The sequence below is a fragment of the Ictidomys tridecemlineatus genome, chromosome 11 (assembly GCF_052094955.1).
Source record: "Ictidomys tridecemlineatus isolate mIctTri1 chromosome 11, mIctTri1.hap1, whole genome shotgun sequence".
Lineage (NCBI taxonomy): Eukaryota > Metazoa > Chordata > Mammalia > Rodentia > Sciuridae > Ictidomys > Ictidomys tridecemlineatus.
Window position 1 is genome coordinate 111,323,432 of NC_135487.1, and position 17,418 is coordinate 111,340,849.

Sequence of the window (17,418 nt, forward strand, 5' to 3'; positions counted from 1 at the left end):
GTCCACCAAAAACTAAAAAATAAATATTAAAAAATTTTTCTCTCTCTCTCTAAAAAAAAAAAAAAGAAAAGAAAAGGCATGCCTATGAAAGGGCTGGGTAAACCTTACTCTTAAAAATATTAGTTTTCTAATAAACATGACTTCCCTTTTTAATGAATCTTAAACTGCTGATGCCGATTATTATTATTTTATTATTTTTTCTGTCCCCATCCATTGAACACTTCATGGGTTGATTATCTCATACCTGCTTGAATGGTTACTAGTGAAAGGGGACTCTTTTTTTTTTTTAATATTTATTTATTTATTTTAGTTTTCGGCAGACACAACATCTTTGTTGGTATGTGGTGCTGAGGATCGAACCCGGGCTGCATGCATGCCAGGCGAGCGCGCTACCGCTTGAGCCACATCCCCAGCCCCTGAAAGGGGACTCTTGCATGATGTTAGTGGTATTGGAAATTAGAATAGCCATTATGGAAAGTGGTATGGAGGTTCCTCAATAACTTAAAAATAGAATTGCATATAAACCCACCAGTGATATATATCCAAAGGATAGGAAACCAGTACGTGAAAGAGCTACCTGCATTCCCATGGTTAACATAGCATTATTTGCAATAACCAAGATACGGAAATCAGCCTAAGTGTCAACCAACAGGCGAAGGATGATGAAAATGTGGCATATACATACCATAAAACACTATCCAGAACTAAAAAAGAAGGAAAGAAAATCCTTTCATTCGTAACAACATGGATGTACCTGGAGGATATTATGTTCAGTGAAATAAGCCAAGCACAGAAAGATAAATCCCATAGAGACCACATGTAGAATCTAAAAGAGTTAAACTCATAGAAGCAGAGACTAGAATGGCGACTATCAGGGGAGAGTGAGGCAAAATGGGAATGTTCATTAAAGGACACAGGATATAAAATCACAGGAGGAATACAGTTTAACAGACCTACTATATAACATGGTGGCTATATAACAATGTAGAGTATGCTTGAATATTGCAAAAATATTGCCTTACCACATGAAAGTATGTGAGGCAACACATATGCTAATTGGATTAATTTAGCCATTCTGCAACCTGTATATATACCAAAACATCACACATTGTATACATAAATATATACAATCTTTGTCAATTAAAAAAATGGGAAAACAAAGACATAGTTAATTATTGATTTTTGGATCACAACCGTAAATCACAGCCTATGATGATTCTTTCACATGCTATAGCACTGCACATAGGGGGCCTTGTGTTTAGAAATAATTGTTCTGGAGACTAGCTTATTCAATTATACTTCTTCTAGAAATGGTTCTAAGAAGCAAAAGCTAATACTTGCCTTCACAGTCTGAAGATAAAACATGAGGAGGATGTTTCCATCACTATCTATGAACGACTGAAGTTTTATGGTCTTTCTAAAGGAACCAATACATAATACTTCTCTCGAAGAGCTCTGTGGGCACTAGGCAAGCACACATTCTATTTAAACTAAGGAACAGAAGGACGAGCAACTCCATGGGACAGCAGTTTATAGTCACCAAACATCTGATTACACAGATTAGTGCAAAGGGACAGCAACACAACATTAAGGTTTATTTTTAAGGTTATAAGAATTAACTTTATAGCAAGTAAAAGAAAACTTGATCAATCTATCAAAGGTATAAAAAAAGTAAAACCATAAAAATTGAAGTTTAAATTTTTTTAAATGCAGAAGGACTTACTTTATAGGAAATAAAATAAAACATGATCAACAAATCAAAGAGCACATATACACATAAAGATTTCAATCTATAATAAAATATAATGTGTGGATTTTGGTAGATCATCAATCAAAGAAGCTAACTCCAAAAACATTTTGGGGAGAATCAGAGTAATCTGGGTATTAGGTAATAATATAGAATTAATAACTTTGCTAGGTGTGATGATAGCATTATGGTTATATACAAAAACTTACTTAACTTGCCGGGCAAGGTGGTGCTGGCCTGTAATCCCAGCAGCCTGGGAGGCTGAGACAGGAGGATCACGAGTTCAAAGCCAACCTCAGTAAAAAGTGAGGTGCTAAACAACTCAGTGAGACCTTGTCTCTAAATAAAATATAAAAAATAGAGCTGGGGATGTGACTCAGTGGTCAAGCACCCCTTAGTTCAGTCCCTGGTACCACCCTCCCCACAAAAAAATTAATTAACTTATAGAGAGGCATACTGAATTATTAAGGAAGAAAAATGCTATAATGTGTAGTATCTGCATTAAAATGCTTCAATAGCAACAAGAAAATAACTTGATGAGATAAGCCACATCGTGTTAAGTGATGAGAATTACAATACACTATTCTTAAAAAGCTTTCTACAATTAATATTTAAAAAGAGGAATTCGAGTCTGATAAAATATCTGGTGTATCTACACAATAAGGTTGGTTGCCTTATCCAAAAAAGAAGAGAACAGCTAAGTCCGCATGTTTTGTGGTCAGAAAGACACCCGAGGAAATCTTTCACATTTGCTTTGATAGAAAAGTTGTGAAATGTAGGCAAAACAAATACTTCCTTTAAGTTTTACTGGCAAACTATCAAAATCCACCCCAACAGAGCTGAAGTCAGAGATGGCAGAGAGGGAACTGTGACAGCTCAGGGCTGCACTGAGGCTACAAGGAGGCAGGTACATGCCTGTCAACACTGGTCACCTCCACTATTTGACCTACACCCACAGCCTTCTTGGAACCAATGATCTCATTAGTCACCTTTCAAGAGATGGAGAAATTTTTTATCCTTCATTTATGAGAGAGCCCTTACAAAATCTCTCATATTGAGGTTTTACTCTATCATAATTGCTATTTTAAATGACAAAGTACCGTGGAATTATTGAAAATTTTAAGTGCTTATGAAGGTCACTGCCAAAAATCCTTTACAAAGGAGACAACATTTATAATATGTTAATAGGGAAAGATTACCATGTGGTAATTATTCCTGGAGGAATAAGTTCAAAGTGCAGTCTTTGGATATGGCTATAAATAAGCCTTTAATTTTAAAGATTACTTACAAAAGCAATCCGGTAAGTGGTTATTTTGTGGAGAGTAGACATATTCACCTAAGAAATATAGGTGTAGGTACTTGTTGCTGGGACTAAAATTTTTAGAAATAACATCAAATAAGGATCAAAAGAACGCTTATATCAAAAACAGCTTAGATGGAGTGAAGATGAATGTGCTTTGCAAAATGCATTAGGTGACTCAAGAAGTGGCTCTGATGATGACCAGCTTTCCAATGTCAGAAATAGATGCAAAGAGTTTGAAGAAACGTTATTTCCTGAAATATGAGAGTTTCATATTTTCAGAGAGAAGGTGAGAGTGCTTCTGAGATACGATGACCAAGAGTGAGAGAAGCAGGGACAACTGGTTGGAATAAGGTAAAACCTGTAGACTAGGGATGGCACATAATCCAGGTTTCCAAGTATTTGAAGAACAGGTGTGTGAAGAGAGAGTTATTTATTGTCTATACTTAGACAGCAGAAATTAAATGAATGATGCAAATTATAGAGAGGCAGATGTTTACTCAATGTGAGCTAGAACCTTATAGCAATTAGAGCTGTCCAACACTGAATTTGAAAATCATGTGTAAGTAAAGGCTTAGTGATGAATTATAAGAAAGTTGGAGTAAATTGCCATTTAGCAATTCCACTCTATTATTTTATCAAATATCTACATATTGACAACAAGCTTAAGTTGATAAACTCATTTATTTTATTTTTTAAAATATTTTTTTAGTTGTACATGAACACGATTCCTTTATTAATTTATCTTTTTAATGGGAGAGGCACTGGGTTTGATCCTTGTTTATTTTTTGAAGATACTTTTCAGTGTGTGTGTACACGCATGCGCGTGTGCGTGTGTTGTGTGTATGTGTGTGTGTGTGTGTGTGTGTGTGTGTGTGTGTGTTTGTGTTTTGAGGTGTTGAGGATTTCTAGGCAAGTGCTCTACCATTGAACTATACCCCCAGCCTTACTGCATATGTAATGGGTTGATCTATGTGAATCATTACATTAAGTTCTGTGGACAATAAAACATATTAAAATAATGATAGAAGATTATGATCAAGGGAGGTCATTCCTTGGCTGAGGTTTTGCTGCAGGTTAAAGCAGATATGTAATGAGGGCATGGATCAGTTAGAATTTTTATCTTCTTTGTTAAAGCATTTCATAATTGTCCTCTCTCTGGGCCAGGCTCTCTGCATGTCCAAGAATAAACTGATTCATCCATAGTAAAGATATGAGTCAAATATTTTGGCTTTGTTCTGAAGCCTTTCTTGGCTTGGACATAAGACACTGGGACTTTGTCTTCCAATTTCCCAGCTTGTTCTATCAAATCTTCTCAAAAGCTATTAGACAAAGAATGAACAAAGGGGATTATCCAATAGGCCTTCCAAATGCAATACCCAAGAAAGCAACATTGGAATTACATAAAACCACTGGTCACTAAATTCTGTCCTCGATCATAAACAGATTAGTCAATAGCACAAAATAATTGGTTCAATGATTCTTGCTATAGAGCAAAGAAAAAAACCATTCCAGGATTAAAACTATTAGAGATACAACTTTTTTGCTAGATGAAGAACTATAAATTTGCCAAGCCCAGTGGAAGATAAGTTAAAGAACACTATTGAAATATAAGGATACTTGGGTTGGGATTGTGTCTCAGCAGTACAGTGCTCACCTAGCCCATGCAAGGCCCTGAATTCAATCCTCAGCCCCACATAAACATAAATAAAATAAAGGTATTGTGTCCAATTACAACTAAAAATTAAATTAAAAAAAAGAAATATATGGATACATAATGATAGGTATATAGACAAAACATTAAACAAAAACAATTGCATTTGATGAAGCTGCCCTTGAATAATTAAAAAAAAAAATGAACGGGAGCTGTATAAATCATTCAAATTTTTCCTTAAATAATCTGAAAGTAAATATTGTTCTTGATTCTAATCCGAGATGCTGACCTGAGATTGTTGAAAAAGGATGCTTTTCTCTGGATTTATACCACAAGCAAGAAGAGCTGCAGTCATGTCCAGGATGCTCTGCCGAAGAATGGTGGGGTCTTGTGGGATGGTGATGGAGTGGAGGTCAACGATGCTGTATAGCACTGTGTCATATTCATCTTGTAACCTCACCCAGCTCTCAATGGCTCCTAGGTAATTTCCCAAGTGCAGGATTCCTGTAGGCTGAATACCAGAAAATATCCGCTCCATACTGTCTTTCTAAAACAAAGGAAAATAGACATATTTGCTTTTGAGGCAGGATCCCAAATCCTATGCTCATGTTACAATGACTATGATGGCTAGTCCTATTTTTGCCAACTGTAATCTGACAGTCATTTGCATCATGCATTTATCCTGTGCTTACACTGTGCAAAATCACCACACTAGGTGCTATTAAAGACCATCACATTTAATTTTTTTTTTACAATTAATACCTTTTAAACATAATGATACATAAAAAGAGGTCTGCAACCCCAAGAAAATATGATCTAACTGGAGATACAGGATGTTTATGAAAAGATAAGTAAAGGTACAATGGGGCAACATAATCATGACTAGGTAGGAAAGTAGAAGAGTGGGGTACAGGCAGCAGTTCCCAAGAAGAAAAGACTGTGGTTCTGGTGGTCAGTGAGAAAGTCCTCAGACATAGAATCATATTTCATTAGAGAGTAAGAAGCTCAAAGGTTTTTCATGTGATTTCACTTATTTTGTAGTTAAGGAAATGAAGGCCACAGCTTTAGTGCTAAAGGCTACTGCTATTTATTAAAATGTGTGTTTTTTTAAAAATAATAACTGGTAGTATAATTTACTATGTAGATTCCTGGATTAGAAATTAGGAAACACTTTTTATTTCTAATATTATTTTTTAAAGAACTTTTTAAAAACATTTTTGTGCTTCAGTTTCTTTTTTTTAATTTTTTTTTTTTAGTTATACATGGACACAATATCTTTATTTTGTTTGTTTATTTTAATCTGGTGCTGAGGATTGAACCCAATGCCTTACATGTCGAGGCAAGCGCTCTGCCACTGAGCCACAACCCCAGCCCTCAGTTTCTTTTAATTTTGATAAAATTACATTTTTATTTTTCAAAAGAAGTTTTTAATTCTGCGTAATTTCCTAAATTATAAAAACATTTTTTTTGTCATGATCATGTTTTCTCTTTGGATTGTATTTTCTAATAACAAAATTTTAATAGGAAAATGAAAAAATGCAAGACAGGGTTAAATAAAATGCTGTTTCCCCCCAGAATTACTTTATATTCTATGGTGAAAAAATTCACAATGAGTATGTATCAATAAATGTGCTGTAATTAAAAGGCTCTGGAAATATAAAAATACATCATTATCATTTTAACCACCATTACAACAAAAAATAATAATAGTGACCATAATTTAAAGGGCAACTACTATGTTGCTGACACTTTATCTCAATGCCTTATAAACACTGATATAGTTAATCCTTACGCTATTGATATGGTAGGCATATTATTGTATCCAGGGCAGATGAGAAAACTGAGGCTTATAGATTTTAATAGGTCTCCCTTGATGACAGAGCTGTAAGTGGTGGAATTGGGATTTCAGTGCAAGTATCACTCCCTGACTTCAAAGCCCAGGCATGCTCTCTCCACTAACTACCATATTTTGCTTAGCCAGCATCTATGAAGGCTTTATCATATATGGTATGCTTATTTGCCACTTTTCTATAGGCTTGACAATTTGCAAAATAAAGTTATAGGAACAAAAAAGTCCATTTCTCTTTGTGTACAGTGCAAGTTTCTCTAGTGTTCATGTGTAGAGACCCAGCTGCTGAATCAAAAAGGTGTACACTCACACCTGCAACTACCTACCATGTGGTGAACTACTCCTTTGCATTTCTACCATCAGCTCTTGTTGTTCCACCTCCCCTCATAATCTGGTGTTGCCAGCCTTTGGTGTTTTACTAACATGTAGATTATACGACAAGAAGTAGAATCTAATTATGATTTAATTTCACCTCTTTGTTAAAGAAGTTGAGACTTTTATGATTATTGGCTATTTTTACTTCTTTAGTCAAGAGTCTATTTAAATTGCTTTCTCTATTTTTCTCAGAATGGATTATCTTTTATTTATTTAAATATTGGTACATAGGGGCTGGGGATATAGCTCAATTGGTAGAGTGCTTACCTTACATGCACAAGGCCCTGGGTTCAATCCCTAGCATCCCCTCCCCCCAAAATTGGTATATATTCTATATAACTAATACTTTCTCAATTATACAAAAAATATATTCTTTTATTGTGTGCCTATTTGTCTTTTTACATATCTTTTGACTATGAGAGGTTTCTAACTTTATCAGCCAAATACATAAATTTTGACTACAGATTTCTTTTTTATCATAGAAGAAAACATTCAATGCCCTAAAGTCATGGAGATGTGTGCATGTATACATACATATATATTTAAAGCATGTGTGTTTGTGTGTGTGTGTGTGTGTGTGTGTGTGTGTGTGCGCGTGCACTTTAAAGTTCTATCTTTCACATTTATGCTGGTATCCATCTGGAGTTTTTGCATATAGCCTGTGATAGGCATCCGATTTCTTTCTTTCTTTCTTTTTTTAACCTTTGTTTTATTTGTTTATTTATTTATTTTTTATGTGACGCCTGAGAATGGAACCCAGTGCCTTGAGCATGCTAGGCAAGCGCTCTACCACAGAGCCACAACCCGGCCCCCGTTGGATTTCTACTTTCTTTCTTTTACTGTGTGTGTGTAGGTGGGCGGGGATGGTCCCTGTACATGGATATCTGATGGTTCTAGCACCTTGAATTGAAAAGACTGCTTCTTCACATTACTCTGGAATACCACAGCTGTCATAAAGGATTCATCACATGGAGAATCTGTTAAGGATCTGGTCTTTCATTTCTGTCCCATGAGTCTATTTGTATGTGTGCCAGGATGACACTGCTTTTTAAATAAGTCTTGGGATCTGGTAGATCAAGTCTTTCTATTTTTCAAGAATATTTCACTTGATCTTGCTCCTTTATACTTAATACATTTTAGAATCATCTTGTCAAGTCCTGAGAGAGAAAAAACAATCTGTTGAAATTTTTGACGGGGATTACATGGAGTCTTATAACATGGCTCTGGGTAGGTAGAACCACCTCCCTAACCCAATCCAGGAAACTGTATAGCAGATGGAGATTTATCTTTATACCCAACACTGAAAGCTAATCTGCTTTAAATATGTGGATGTTAAAAGACGACTCAAAAATCTCCCCAGCCCTTTCCCCCAGAATTTCAACTCCTACAAATATCAGTTTATTTCCCTTTCTACTCCTAAGATGGCAGCTCTGAAACAGAATGCCACATTACAGTTACATGAGGTCCAGAATTGTACTTGACCCAAGCCCTCAGGAGGAGACCAGAAGATCTGCAGCTCGGAGGATGCGAAAAACATCACTGACCTAACTGAGAACAAATGTCATCTAACCACTCAAAATCACAAACAAACACACTCATACTAGGCCTTCAAATAACTAACTCTTTAAATCACAATTTACAAACAGTTTCTAGTTGAGAATTGAGGGAGGGAGGGAGGGAGAGAGGGAGGGAGGGAGGGAGAGAGAAACACATGTACTCATAGTACATCTTAGTGAAGCCTCCTCCAGTACCTAGGGACCTTAACCAGCTCTGGGTTCCCGATATGGGAATAAGCAAAAGAGTTTTCAGTGCAGTAAAAAAAATGATTAATGAGCTTTAAGGCTGATGGATGAAGAGAGAAAGCAAAGCAGAAAAATAAACTCTGAACTTAATAAATGGAAGGGAAAAAAAAATACCATCCAGAAATACTTGACCTAGGAAAAAGAGGAACTGTTTATGGTAATGTAAAGGGTTATGGAGACCAGGAATATTAAGCTGAAAAAAAAAAAAAGAATCTGAATATTTCCCCATAAATTCCTCCATGGTCAAACTAAGAAATTATTCCCCAGGAGAAATGGAGAAAACAAATTCTTGAGAAAACTAGAAAAGAAAAGCACTAGAGGAGAGACTGTGGGAAAAAAGAATTTTGACCAGTGGGAATGGGCTAGACATGATCTAATACATCTTTTCCATTCTCTAGTTTCTGAGATTCTATACATCGAGGCAGAGGGAATGATATTATCAAGAAATAAGAACAACAAGAAATGTTTTGTTCAATTTTCAAGGAGCTATTAAAAAAAATACAGCCTCTAAATGGGAACTGGATTCCTGGTCTTAAAAATATACAGAGAGCATCCTGCTCTTCCACCGTGAGTTTATGTTCCCGTCTGTTCCCCTGCAAGAGTCAGCAGGCAGCCTGCCGGCATGGCAGGGGAGATACGCCTGGTACCATGAGATCACAGCGTTGGAATGTAGAGTTTGGGAGGTGGGAGGATGGGGGTTCTGTGTTCAAAAGCACTGGAGCTGGAGAAGAATGAAAATGAATGCACAGCTTCCCCGTGGACCGGGGCAAACCGCAAAGAAAACAGCTTCAAGACGAGCCTATAGGAGCTCCCTCACCCATGGGGCAGGCAGGAGCACCAGCCTACAATTCCACCAGGCTGGACAGAGGAGCAAAAGTGAGCATTTTTACAAATCAGGTCTTCAGTTTTATTCAAGGCATAGTTCCTTAACAAATGCCATTTGCAACCAATGCATCCATTGGCTTGTTTTTCAGCACTACCATTGGCACTTGATATATTCCAGAACAGAGAATGGATTTTCAAATCAGAGGTAGAACAGATTTACCAATTTCACAAACACAAAAAAATTATAATTTTCTTTTTGAGAGAGAGAATTTTTAATATTTATTTATTTATTTATTTTAGTTTTTGGTGGAAACAACATCTTTATTTTATTTTTATGTGGTGCTAAGGATCAAACCCAGCACCCCGTGCATGCCAGGCAAGTACGCTACTGCTTGAGCCACATTCCCCAGCCCTATAATTTTCTTAATTTCAGTGACTACTCAAAATTAATTGAAAAGTTCTAAGCTATTAAGTATGGCAAAGGACAATGCTTGTGATTCACTTGAGAGTTTCTGCCATTAATCCCAAATAGAAAACATTAAAAGTAGGCTGTAAAACACTCAACTTCAGTATGGTTGTGGAAAACAAAAATTTCAACCAAAGGTTTCAAGACTCCTTAAAAAGTCCTGCTATGCCAGGCAAAGTGGCCCATGCCTGTAATCCCAGCAGCTTGGGAGGCTGAGAGAGAAGGATCTCGAGTTCAAAGCCAGCCTTAGCAAAAGTGAGGTGATAAACAGCTTGTGAGATCCTGTCTCTAAATAAAATACAAAATAGGGCTGGGGATGTGGTTCAGTAGGCAGGTGCCCATGAATTCAATTCCTGGCCCCCCCCCCTGCAAAAAAAGTCCTACTATACACAGCTGTAACATCAATTGTTCAATCATTCTATTTATTTTTTTTTAATTGTTGCATTATTATTACACATAGTAGTGGGACTCGTGACATATTCATATATGCACATAACATAGTTTGCTAAATTTCATTCCCCAGTACTTTTTCTTTACCCTTCCTCCTTCCAGATTTCCTTTCTTTACTCTACTAGTCTTGCTTCTATTTTTCATGAGGTCCTTTTTCCTTTCTTTTTTTTTTCCTTTTTTTCCTTTCAATCCTATAGTACCCAAAAACAAAACAAAGGAATGACTAACTTATTAACTGTGAGTTTATTAAGGACATCTATGATAAGCACTTAATATATATTGTTAGTCTAGTAAATTAATTTAAAAGCAAAAACCTCCACATTTTTTTTAAAGAGAGAGAGAGAGAGAGAGAGAGAGAGAGAGAATTTTTTAATATTTAGTTTTTTAATTTTCGGCAGGCACAGCATCTTTGTATGTGGTGCTGAAGATCGAACCCGGGCCGCACGCATGCCAGGTGAGCATGCTACCACTTGAGCCACATCCCCAGCCCAAAAACCTTCACATTTTTTAAAGTTTTCTACAGGCTTCAGTCACTTACAAATTTTGAGAGTTTTCCAAACATGTACTGGGCTATCCTTTGATCAGCTGATAAAATACTTTTACAGATGTGTTTTTCTTCTTGAGATGAATTTAGCTATCAGAAGTCTCCCTGACCCTTTCATAGACCTCATTTTGTTTAAGGCAGGTAGGAATCATTAGCATCACTGTCCGTGGAAGGACACTACAAGGCCAACTTAACTACTTAGGGTCACAGGTAGGTAAGTCAGATCTGGATTGAAACTGTCGCCATTGGGTTCTGTGCTGCTTCTGTCACTGAGTTGCATCCACTTTAAAACTTCTTGACTTTTAAGATTGGCCTGACTTAAAAACAGCCATTGGAGAAATGATATTTTTAACAAATATTCCCAAGAAAACTGGATAGCTACACTTAGAAGAATAAAATTAGATCCTTCATCTCTTGCCCTACACAAAAATCAACTTGAAATGGATCAAAGACCTAGGAAAGTAGATGAGAAACACTGCAACTGCTAGAAGAAAACAGAGTTAATGCCCCAGCATAACAGCCCAGGCACTGACTGTCTTAACAACTTCTAAAGCTGAAGAAATAAAACCAGGAATCAATAAATGGGATGCCCTCAAATTAAAAAGCTTCTGTACAGCAAAGGAAACAAGACTATGAAGAGAGATCCTACTGAATGGGAGAAAATCTTTGCCACCTGCTCTTCATACGGGGATTAATATTCAGAATATATTAAAAAACTTGAAAAATTTAATAAAACAAACAACACAATAATGGGCAGATGAACTAAATAGACACTTCTCAAAAAGAGAAATAAATGGCCCACAAATATATAAAAAAAATGTTCAACATCCTTAGCAATCAGGGAAATGCAAATCAGAACTACACTGATATCCACCTCACACCAGTTAGGATGGCAGCTATCGAGAATACAATAAGAGCTGGCAGAGATGCAATGAAAAGGTACATTGACACCTTATTGGCAGGACTGCAAATTAGGAAAGGACTTTGGAAAACAGTATGGAGAGTCCTCAAAAGACTCCATATGGGGCTGGGGATGTGGCTCAAGCGGTAGCGTGCTCGCCTGGCATGCGTGCAGCCCGGGTTCGATCCTCAGCACCACATACCAACAAAGATGTTGTGTCCGCCGAGAACTAAAAAAAAAAAAAAATATATTAAAAATTCTCTAAAAAAAAAAAAAGACTCCATATGACCACAGGACCCAGCTACCTCACTCCTCAAAGAACTAGAATCAGCTTACAATAGTGATAATATGCATACAGATATTTATAGCAGTGCAATTCACAAGAGCCACATTTGTGGAATCGCCTTTTGCCCATCAACAGACAATGGGTAAAGAAAATGTGGCATATATACATGATAGAGTTCTACTCAGTCATAAAGTAGGGTGAAATTATGTCATTTACTGGTAAAAGGATGAAACTACAGAACATCATGCTAAGTGAAATAAGTTAGAAAGTCAAGGGTCGAATGTCTTCTCTCATATGTAGAAGCCAGAGAGAAATAAGGAATAGAAATGAGGATCTCAGGAAAATAGAAGAGCAGTCCTGGAAGGAGATCGAGGTGGAAGGAGGAGGGATGAGAAGGGGAAATTGAAGAATGAGATTGATCAGATTATGTCATGTGCTTGTATGAAAATAGCACAAAGTGTTCCACTTTTATGTATAATTATAATGAACCAATAAAAAACTAAACTTAAGACCAATAGAGTAGAGGAAGGAGATCATGGGGAGGGCAGAAAGGGGAGAAAGGGGAAGCACTGGGGATTAAAATTGTATGCATTTGCAATATGTCAAAATGAACACCACTATTATATATAACTATAATGCACTAATAAAAGCATCAAGAAATGACTGGCCTGGTTTTTTAGACACCCCAATTCTCACCAGTTCCTGACCCCAACACACTTCTCAGAAGAAGGTGCTCTGAAGAGGTGTTAATCACAAGGCCAAGAGCACACCACTGGTGACACAGCAAGGGCACCAGAATCCACAACTCAGCACTGCCAACCTGCGGACAATGTTCTTCCCAGGCTCAATCCTTTGAATATGCAAGCCCTCCAAATTTCAAGTTGCAAACTGATTCCCTTTGTAGTAGTAAGAAGAGGTGGGCCTTTGTTGAAGTGATTAGGAGTAATGCCCTTACAAAAGAGGCTTCTGAGAAAGTGCACTCTCTTTTGCCCTTCCATTCCTTCTGCCATGTGATAATAGTGTTCCTCCCCTCTAGAGGATGCAGCTATAAAAGAACATGTTGGAAACAGAGCAGCTCTCTCTCACTAGACACCAGTGCTGGTGCCTTGACCTGGGACTTCCAGTCTCCATAACTGTAAGAAATAAATTTCTGGTCTTTATAAGCCATCCAGGGCTGGGCACCTGGCTCAGTGGTAGAGCAGTTGCCTAGCACGCACAAGGCCCCAGGTTTGACCCCAATACCACAAAAACAAACAAAAAACCTTATAAACTACCTTTATAAATGGTCTGTGGTTTGTTACAGTAGCACACATGGACTAAGACAGCAGGCTTGTACATTTACAATGTTCTTTTCTTCTGTAGCTACTTCTTTTGGGCTTCAACATTTCTTTGGGTTATTTTCTTCAGATCTCTCACTCTCTTTTTTTCCCCCCCTCCGTTTGACAAACAGCTCCTTAGTGAGCATCTCCTTATCTGGACAGAAATGATAAAATTCAAAGTCCTGATAGTTTGACTCCCATCATCATCTCAGGGCAGCTAAGCCACATTTAAATGTTAAGGTTATATGTAAGAAGAGAATAAATTATAAGTCCCTTTAGTTTTCATTAGAAAGGTGAGTAAAAACTAAGTTAACATATAACATCTAAACAAGGCATTAACACTACGTGACATATAATGTGAAATATTTTTAATTCCTAATAATACTGCTTGCTAAATCAAATCAGCAAGGATCATGTTCTTGCCGGGTACATTCTAACGATCATGGCATAATTTATTTTTCTATTAAATGCACAGTAAATACAGGCAAGAGATCAAGAAATACTAAAACTTAAGTATAAAAAAAAATGTGCATTTCAGCTTAAGATTAGTTTTTCCTCATAAGAAAATTCTAACCTAGGTTCTTAAAGTGTTCAGACTGGGATGCAATTTTATTATCATTACCTATTTTGTGGCCGTCTGAAGACATATCCTGCCAATCATAACCACATTCACACATCCACATCAATATCTGCCCAAAGTCCCTCTTCAGCTCGTTATGTGAGAATACTTACCAACTTGCCAGGAGCGGAGAGATCTGGACACCCACACCAAAGTCCTCAGACTATTACTGAAACGTGTGAGAATTAGAATATTATTTTTAAAATTTTTAAAAAAGTGGTGTACCCCTTTTTGAATTTAATATTCTTAACAGATGTTCCCAAAGAAGAGCTCGGTAGGTGATTAGATAATGGTGGACCCAGTGAGGGGGGCTCAAGAGGCCTTCCCTGCTCTGTGTTCATCCCAGCCAACCCGAGAGTGGCCTTGTCAGAGCATAGTCTGAAACTACTTGATTCAAGATGTCTCAGAAGCTTTAATATTCTGTTGAAAATTAAAATTGTCTTCCACAGGGTGGTGAGAAATGGACAGGAAAAGAAAGTCCTTTATTACAAGAAATCCCACTTCTATGTATATTTATAGTATCCCAATGAAAAACATGTAAATAGGAAGAAGAGAAGAATGGGTTAAGGGGGTTGGGGCGGGGAGAAGGAAGGGCAAATTATGCAATGTGCACATATGAATACGTCACAATGTACTCCATTATATAAATACAACACACTAATAAAAATATGAAAAAGAGAGTCTGGGATAAAAGTGTAAACACCACATATACCAACTTAGAGTGATTTTTTTCTTTTATTTCTACCCCTAGGAGAAGGCTTAAATGGGAGGGGGTAGTTGATGTCCTTCAATCTCACTAAATGGGGAGCTCACCTGATTCCTTGACTTTCTTGTGCAGCTCATTCCTCTCTGCAGTCACACTGTCCCATCATCCAAGAATGTCCACCCGCTTTTCTGCTTGAAGAACTCTCCTTGGTCTTCAAACCCCCAACAATCTAAATAATTGTAATCCTCTTAAACACTCGGCTTTCCCCATCAGTCTCTCCTACCGGGACCCACTCCTTTTCCTCCTCTTCTTTTCCTCGTTCCCCGTCCCTCCAGGCAGAACAGATTCCTCCTTCAACCGTTTTTTCATTATTGCATATATCACATTGGTAACCTGGTAAATATTTTCTTATTTGCTTAGTAAATATTTTCCCACCTAGAATATGAGCTCCTCTAGGGCAGGGGCTGTCTTTTTCATCTTTATATCTCCAGTAAACAGCACAGTGCCAGGTATATGGTAGGCACCTAATAAATGTTAACTGAATGCCTGACAAACCTTTTCCTCCTACTTTGGCTCCCAACGTAAAGAGAAAAATGAACTGCCAACAAAATGAACCGAATGTTCCCATTACAGGCAGTTGCTAAACAAGTTTTGTTCTAAGAGTCTGTTTTAAAATTGGTTTTATGCAACTCAGAAACTCAGTTCTTTAGATGGAGGTTAAGCTCCCGGGAGGCAGCCCATCAAAACCTCTTTGAGCTACAATATTCCTGAAGAATGGTTATAACAGCATGATTTTGGCTGTACCTAAACATTCATAAAATTGTTTCTGTGGGAAAATGAAATCCAAGTGCCACATTGGGACACTAGACACTTATCCAGGGTTGGCTCCAATTCTGAAGTTGAAGGGACTTAGGGGGAGCGGTTTTGCATGAAGATGAGGTTGCTTTTGCATATATATTGCTTTTAATTAGGTTGGATAATTACTTGAAGGTGGGGCAATATGAGGCCTCCACCAGCATTCCCAGTGTTTTCCAACACTGTTATTTTGAGTTTGAGTTCAAATGGCCAGAGCAGCCATCTGAGGTGGCTGCTCTGGCCACCATTGGTGGCAAAGAGCAGAAGGAAGGTGGCCCAGGGAACACACTTTGAGAACCTGTGCTCAATCCTTTCATCTTCCATCTGCTCACAAACTTGGGAGCTGGTTAGAAATGCAAATTCTTGGATCTCCTCCTTGACCTACAAAAACAGGAATTCTAACAGTGGGCTTAACCCAGAAGAAGAAATGGGAGAAGTTATGCAATCTGTGCTTTAACAACTCTTCCAGGTGATTCTGATGCACGCTAAATTTGAGAGAGGCTTTTGGGCTTCAATAATCTATTCTTAAAATTAACTTCAGCAGCATAACATGAGGTACCAATGAAAACACTATGAATGAAAAGGAGAAGATATCTTCTAACCTCATAGCTCTCAATCTTGGCTGCAGACTAATCATCTGGGAGCTTTCTAAAATAATCAATGCCTAAGTCCCCTTGCTATCACCACCACCCCCCTGGAAGAGATGCTGATTTAATCAGTCTGGGATTTGGCATGAACATCAGGAGTTTTAAGAGCTCCCCAGGTGATTCTAATGTGAGGTCAAGATTGGGAATCCAGAGTTCTAAGCCAATTACTACATAATTATTCTCAAAAGCTGCCAACCTGCTAGGAAATATGGAAACACACAAATGAAAAGACTGTAAAAAAAATCTGAAGAGTATGTTCACTTGTTTATAAGCTACATTTCAAGGCAATAAAATCTCTGAGACGATCATCTATTAATGTATGGTCAGAGGTCCCTTGGGTTTCAGGCAGTTCAACTATCACATGTGGCAGCCATGGAGGTCAGCAGAGTGTGAAGGTGTGGTTCCAGCCTTACCATGGTGAAAGAAGACAGCACACCCTCTCAGATGGTCAGGTAGAGTTACTTGGCAATGTCCAGTTCCATAAAGCCTTATGGCTAAGGGATTCAGAAAGCATATATAGCTTGGACTTCACCAACAAAACGCTCTCACTAGGATATTTTAACAGCACAATTGCAACAGAAGACAAAATTATCTCTGCCTGGAGCTCTTCTCTGCCCATTACCCTTTCTGACAAACACTCCTTTTGATAACCTCTCTTACCTGAGTCTGGATTCAACACTCAAGCACACTGTAGGGGGTCTCATGGTGAGCTCAGATGGTTGACCAAAACCTGGTCTAAGAACAGGTAAGCTTATTGCAAATTGGTGCAGCCAATATGGAAAGCAGTATGGAGATTTCTTGGAAAATTGGGAATGGAACCACCATTTGACCTAGCTGTCCCTATCCTCGGTCTATACCCAAAGGATTTAAAAACAGCATACTACAGGGACACAGCCACATCAATGTTTATAGTAGCACGATTCACAATAGCTAAACTGTGGAGCCAACCTAGATGCCCTTCAATAGGTGAATGGATAAAAAAAAAATGTGGCATGTATACACAATAGACTATTACTCAGCAATAAAAGAGAATAAAATCATGGCATTTGCAGGAAATGGATGGAGTTAGAGAA

At 37.7% G+C, this 17,418-nt stretch overlaps 1 protein-coding gene across 4 annotated transcripts in view; it reads right to left on the minus strand.

Annotated features, from left to right (window-relative positions):
* Nucleotides 1-17,418, minus strand: part of Wars2 (tryptophanyl tRNA synthetase 2, mitochondrial) — a 74,232-nt gene that overhangs the window by 27,029 nt on the left and 29,785 nt on the right. For 2 of the 4 annotated variants that reach the window (XM_005334931.4, XM_078027092.1), the window contains exon 2: nt 4,991-5,248. The exons of 1 other annotated variant lie outside the window; for it this stretch is intronic. In XM_005334931.4, coding sequence (XP_005334988.1) covers nt 4,991-5,248 — 258 coding nt within the window. The remainder of the gene's footprint in view (nt 1-4,990; nt 5,249-17,418) is intronic. One more of the 4 variants, XM_040287330.2, reaches the window with a different exon arrangement.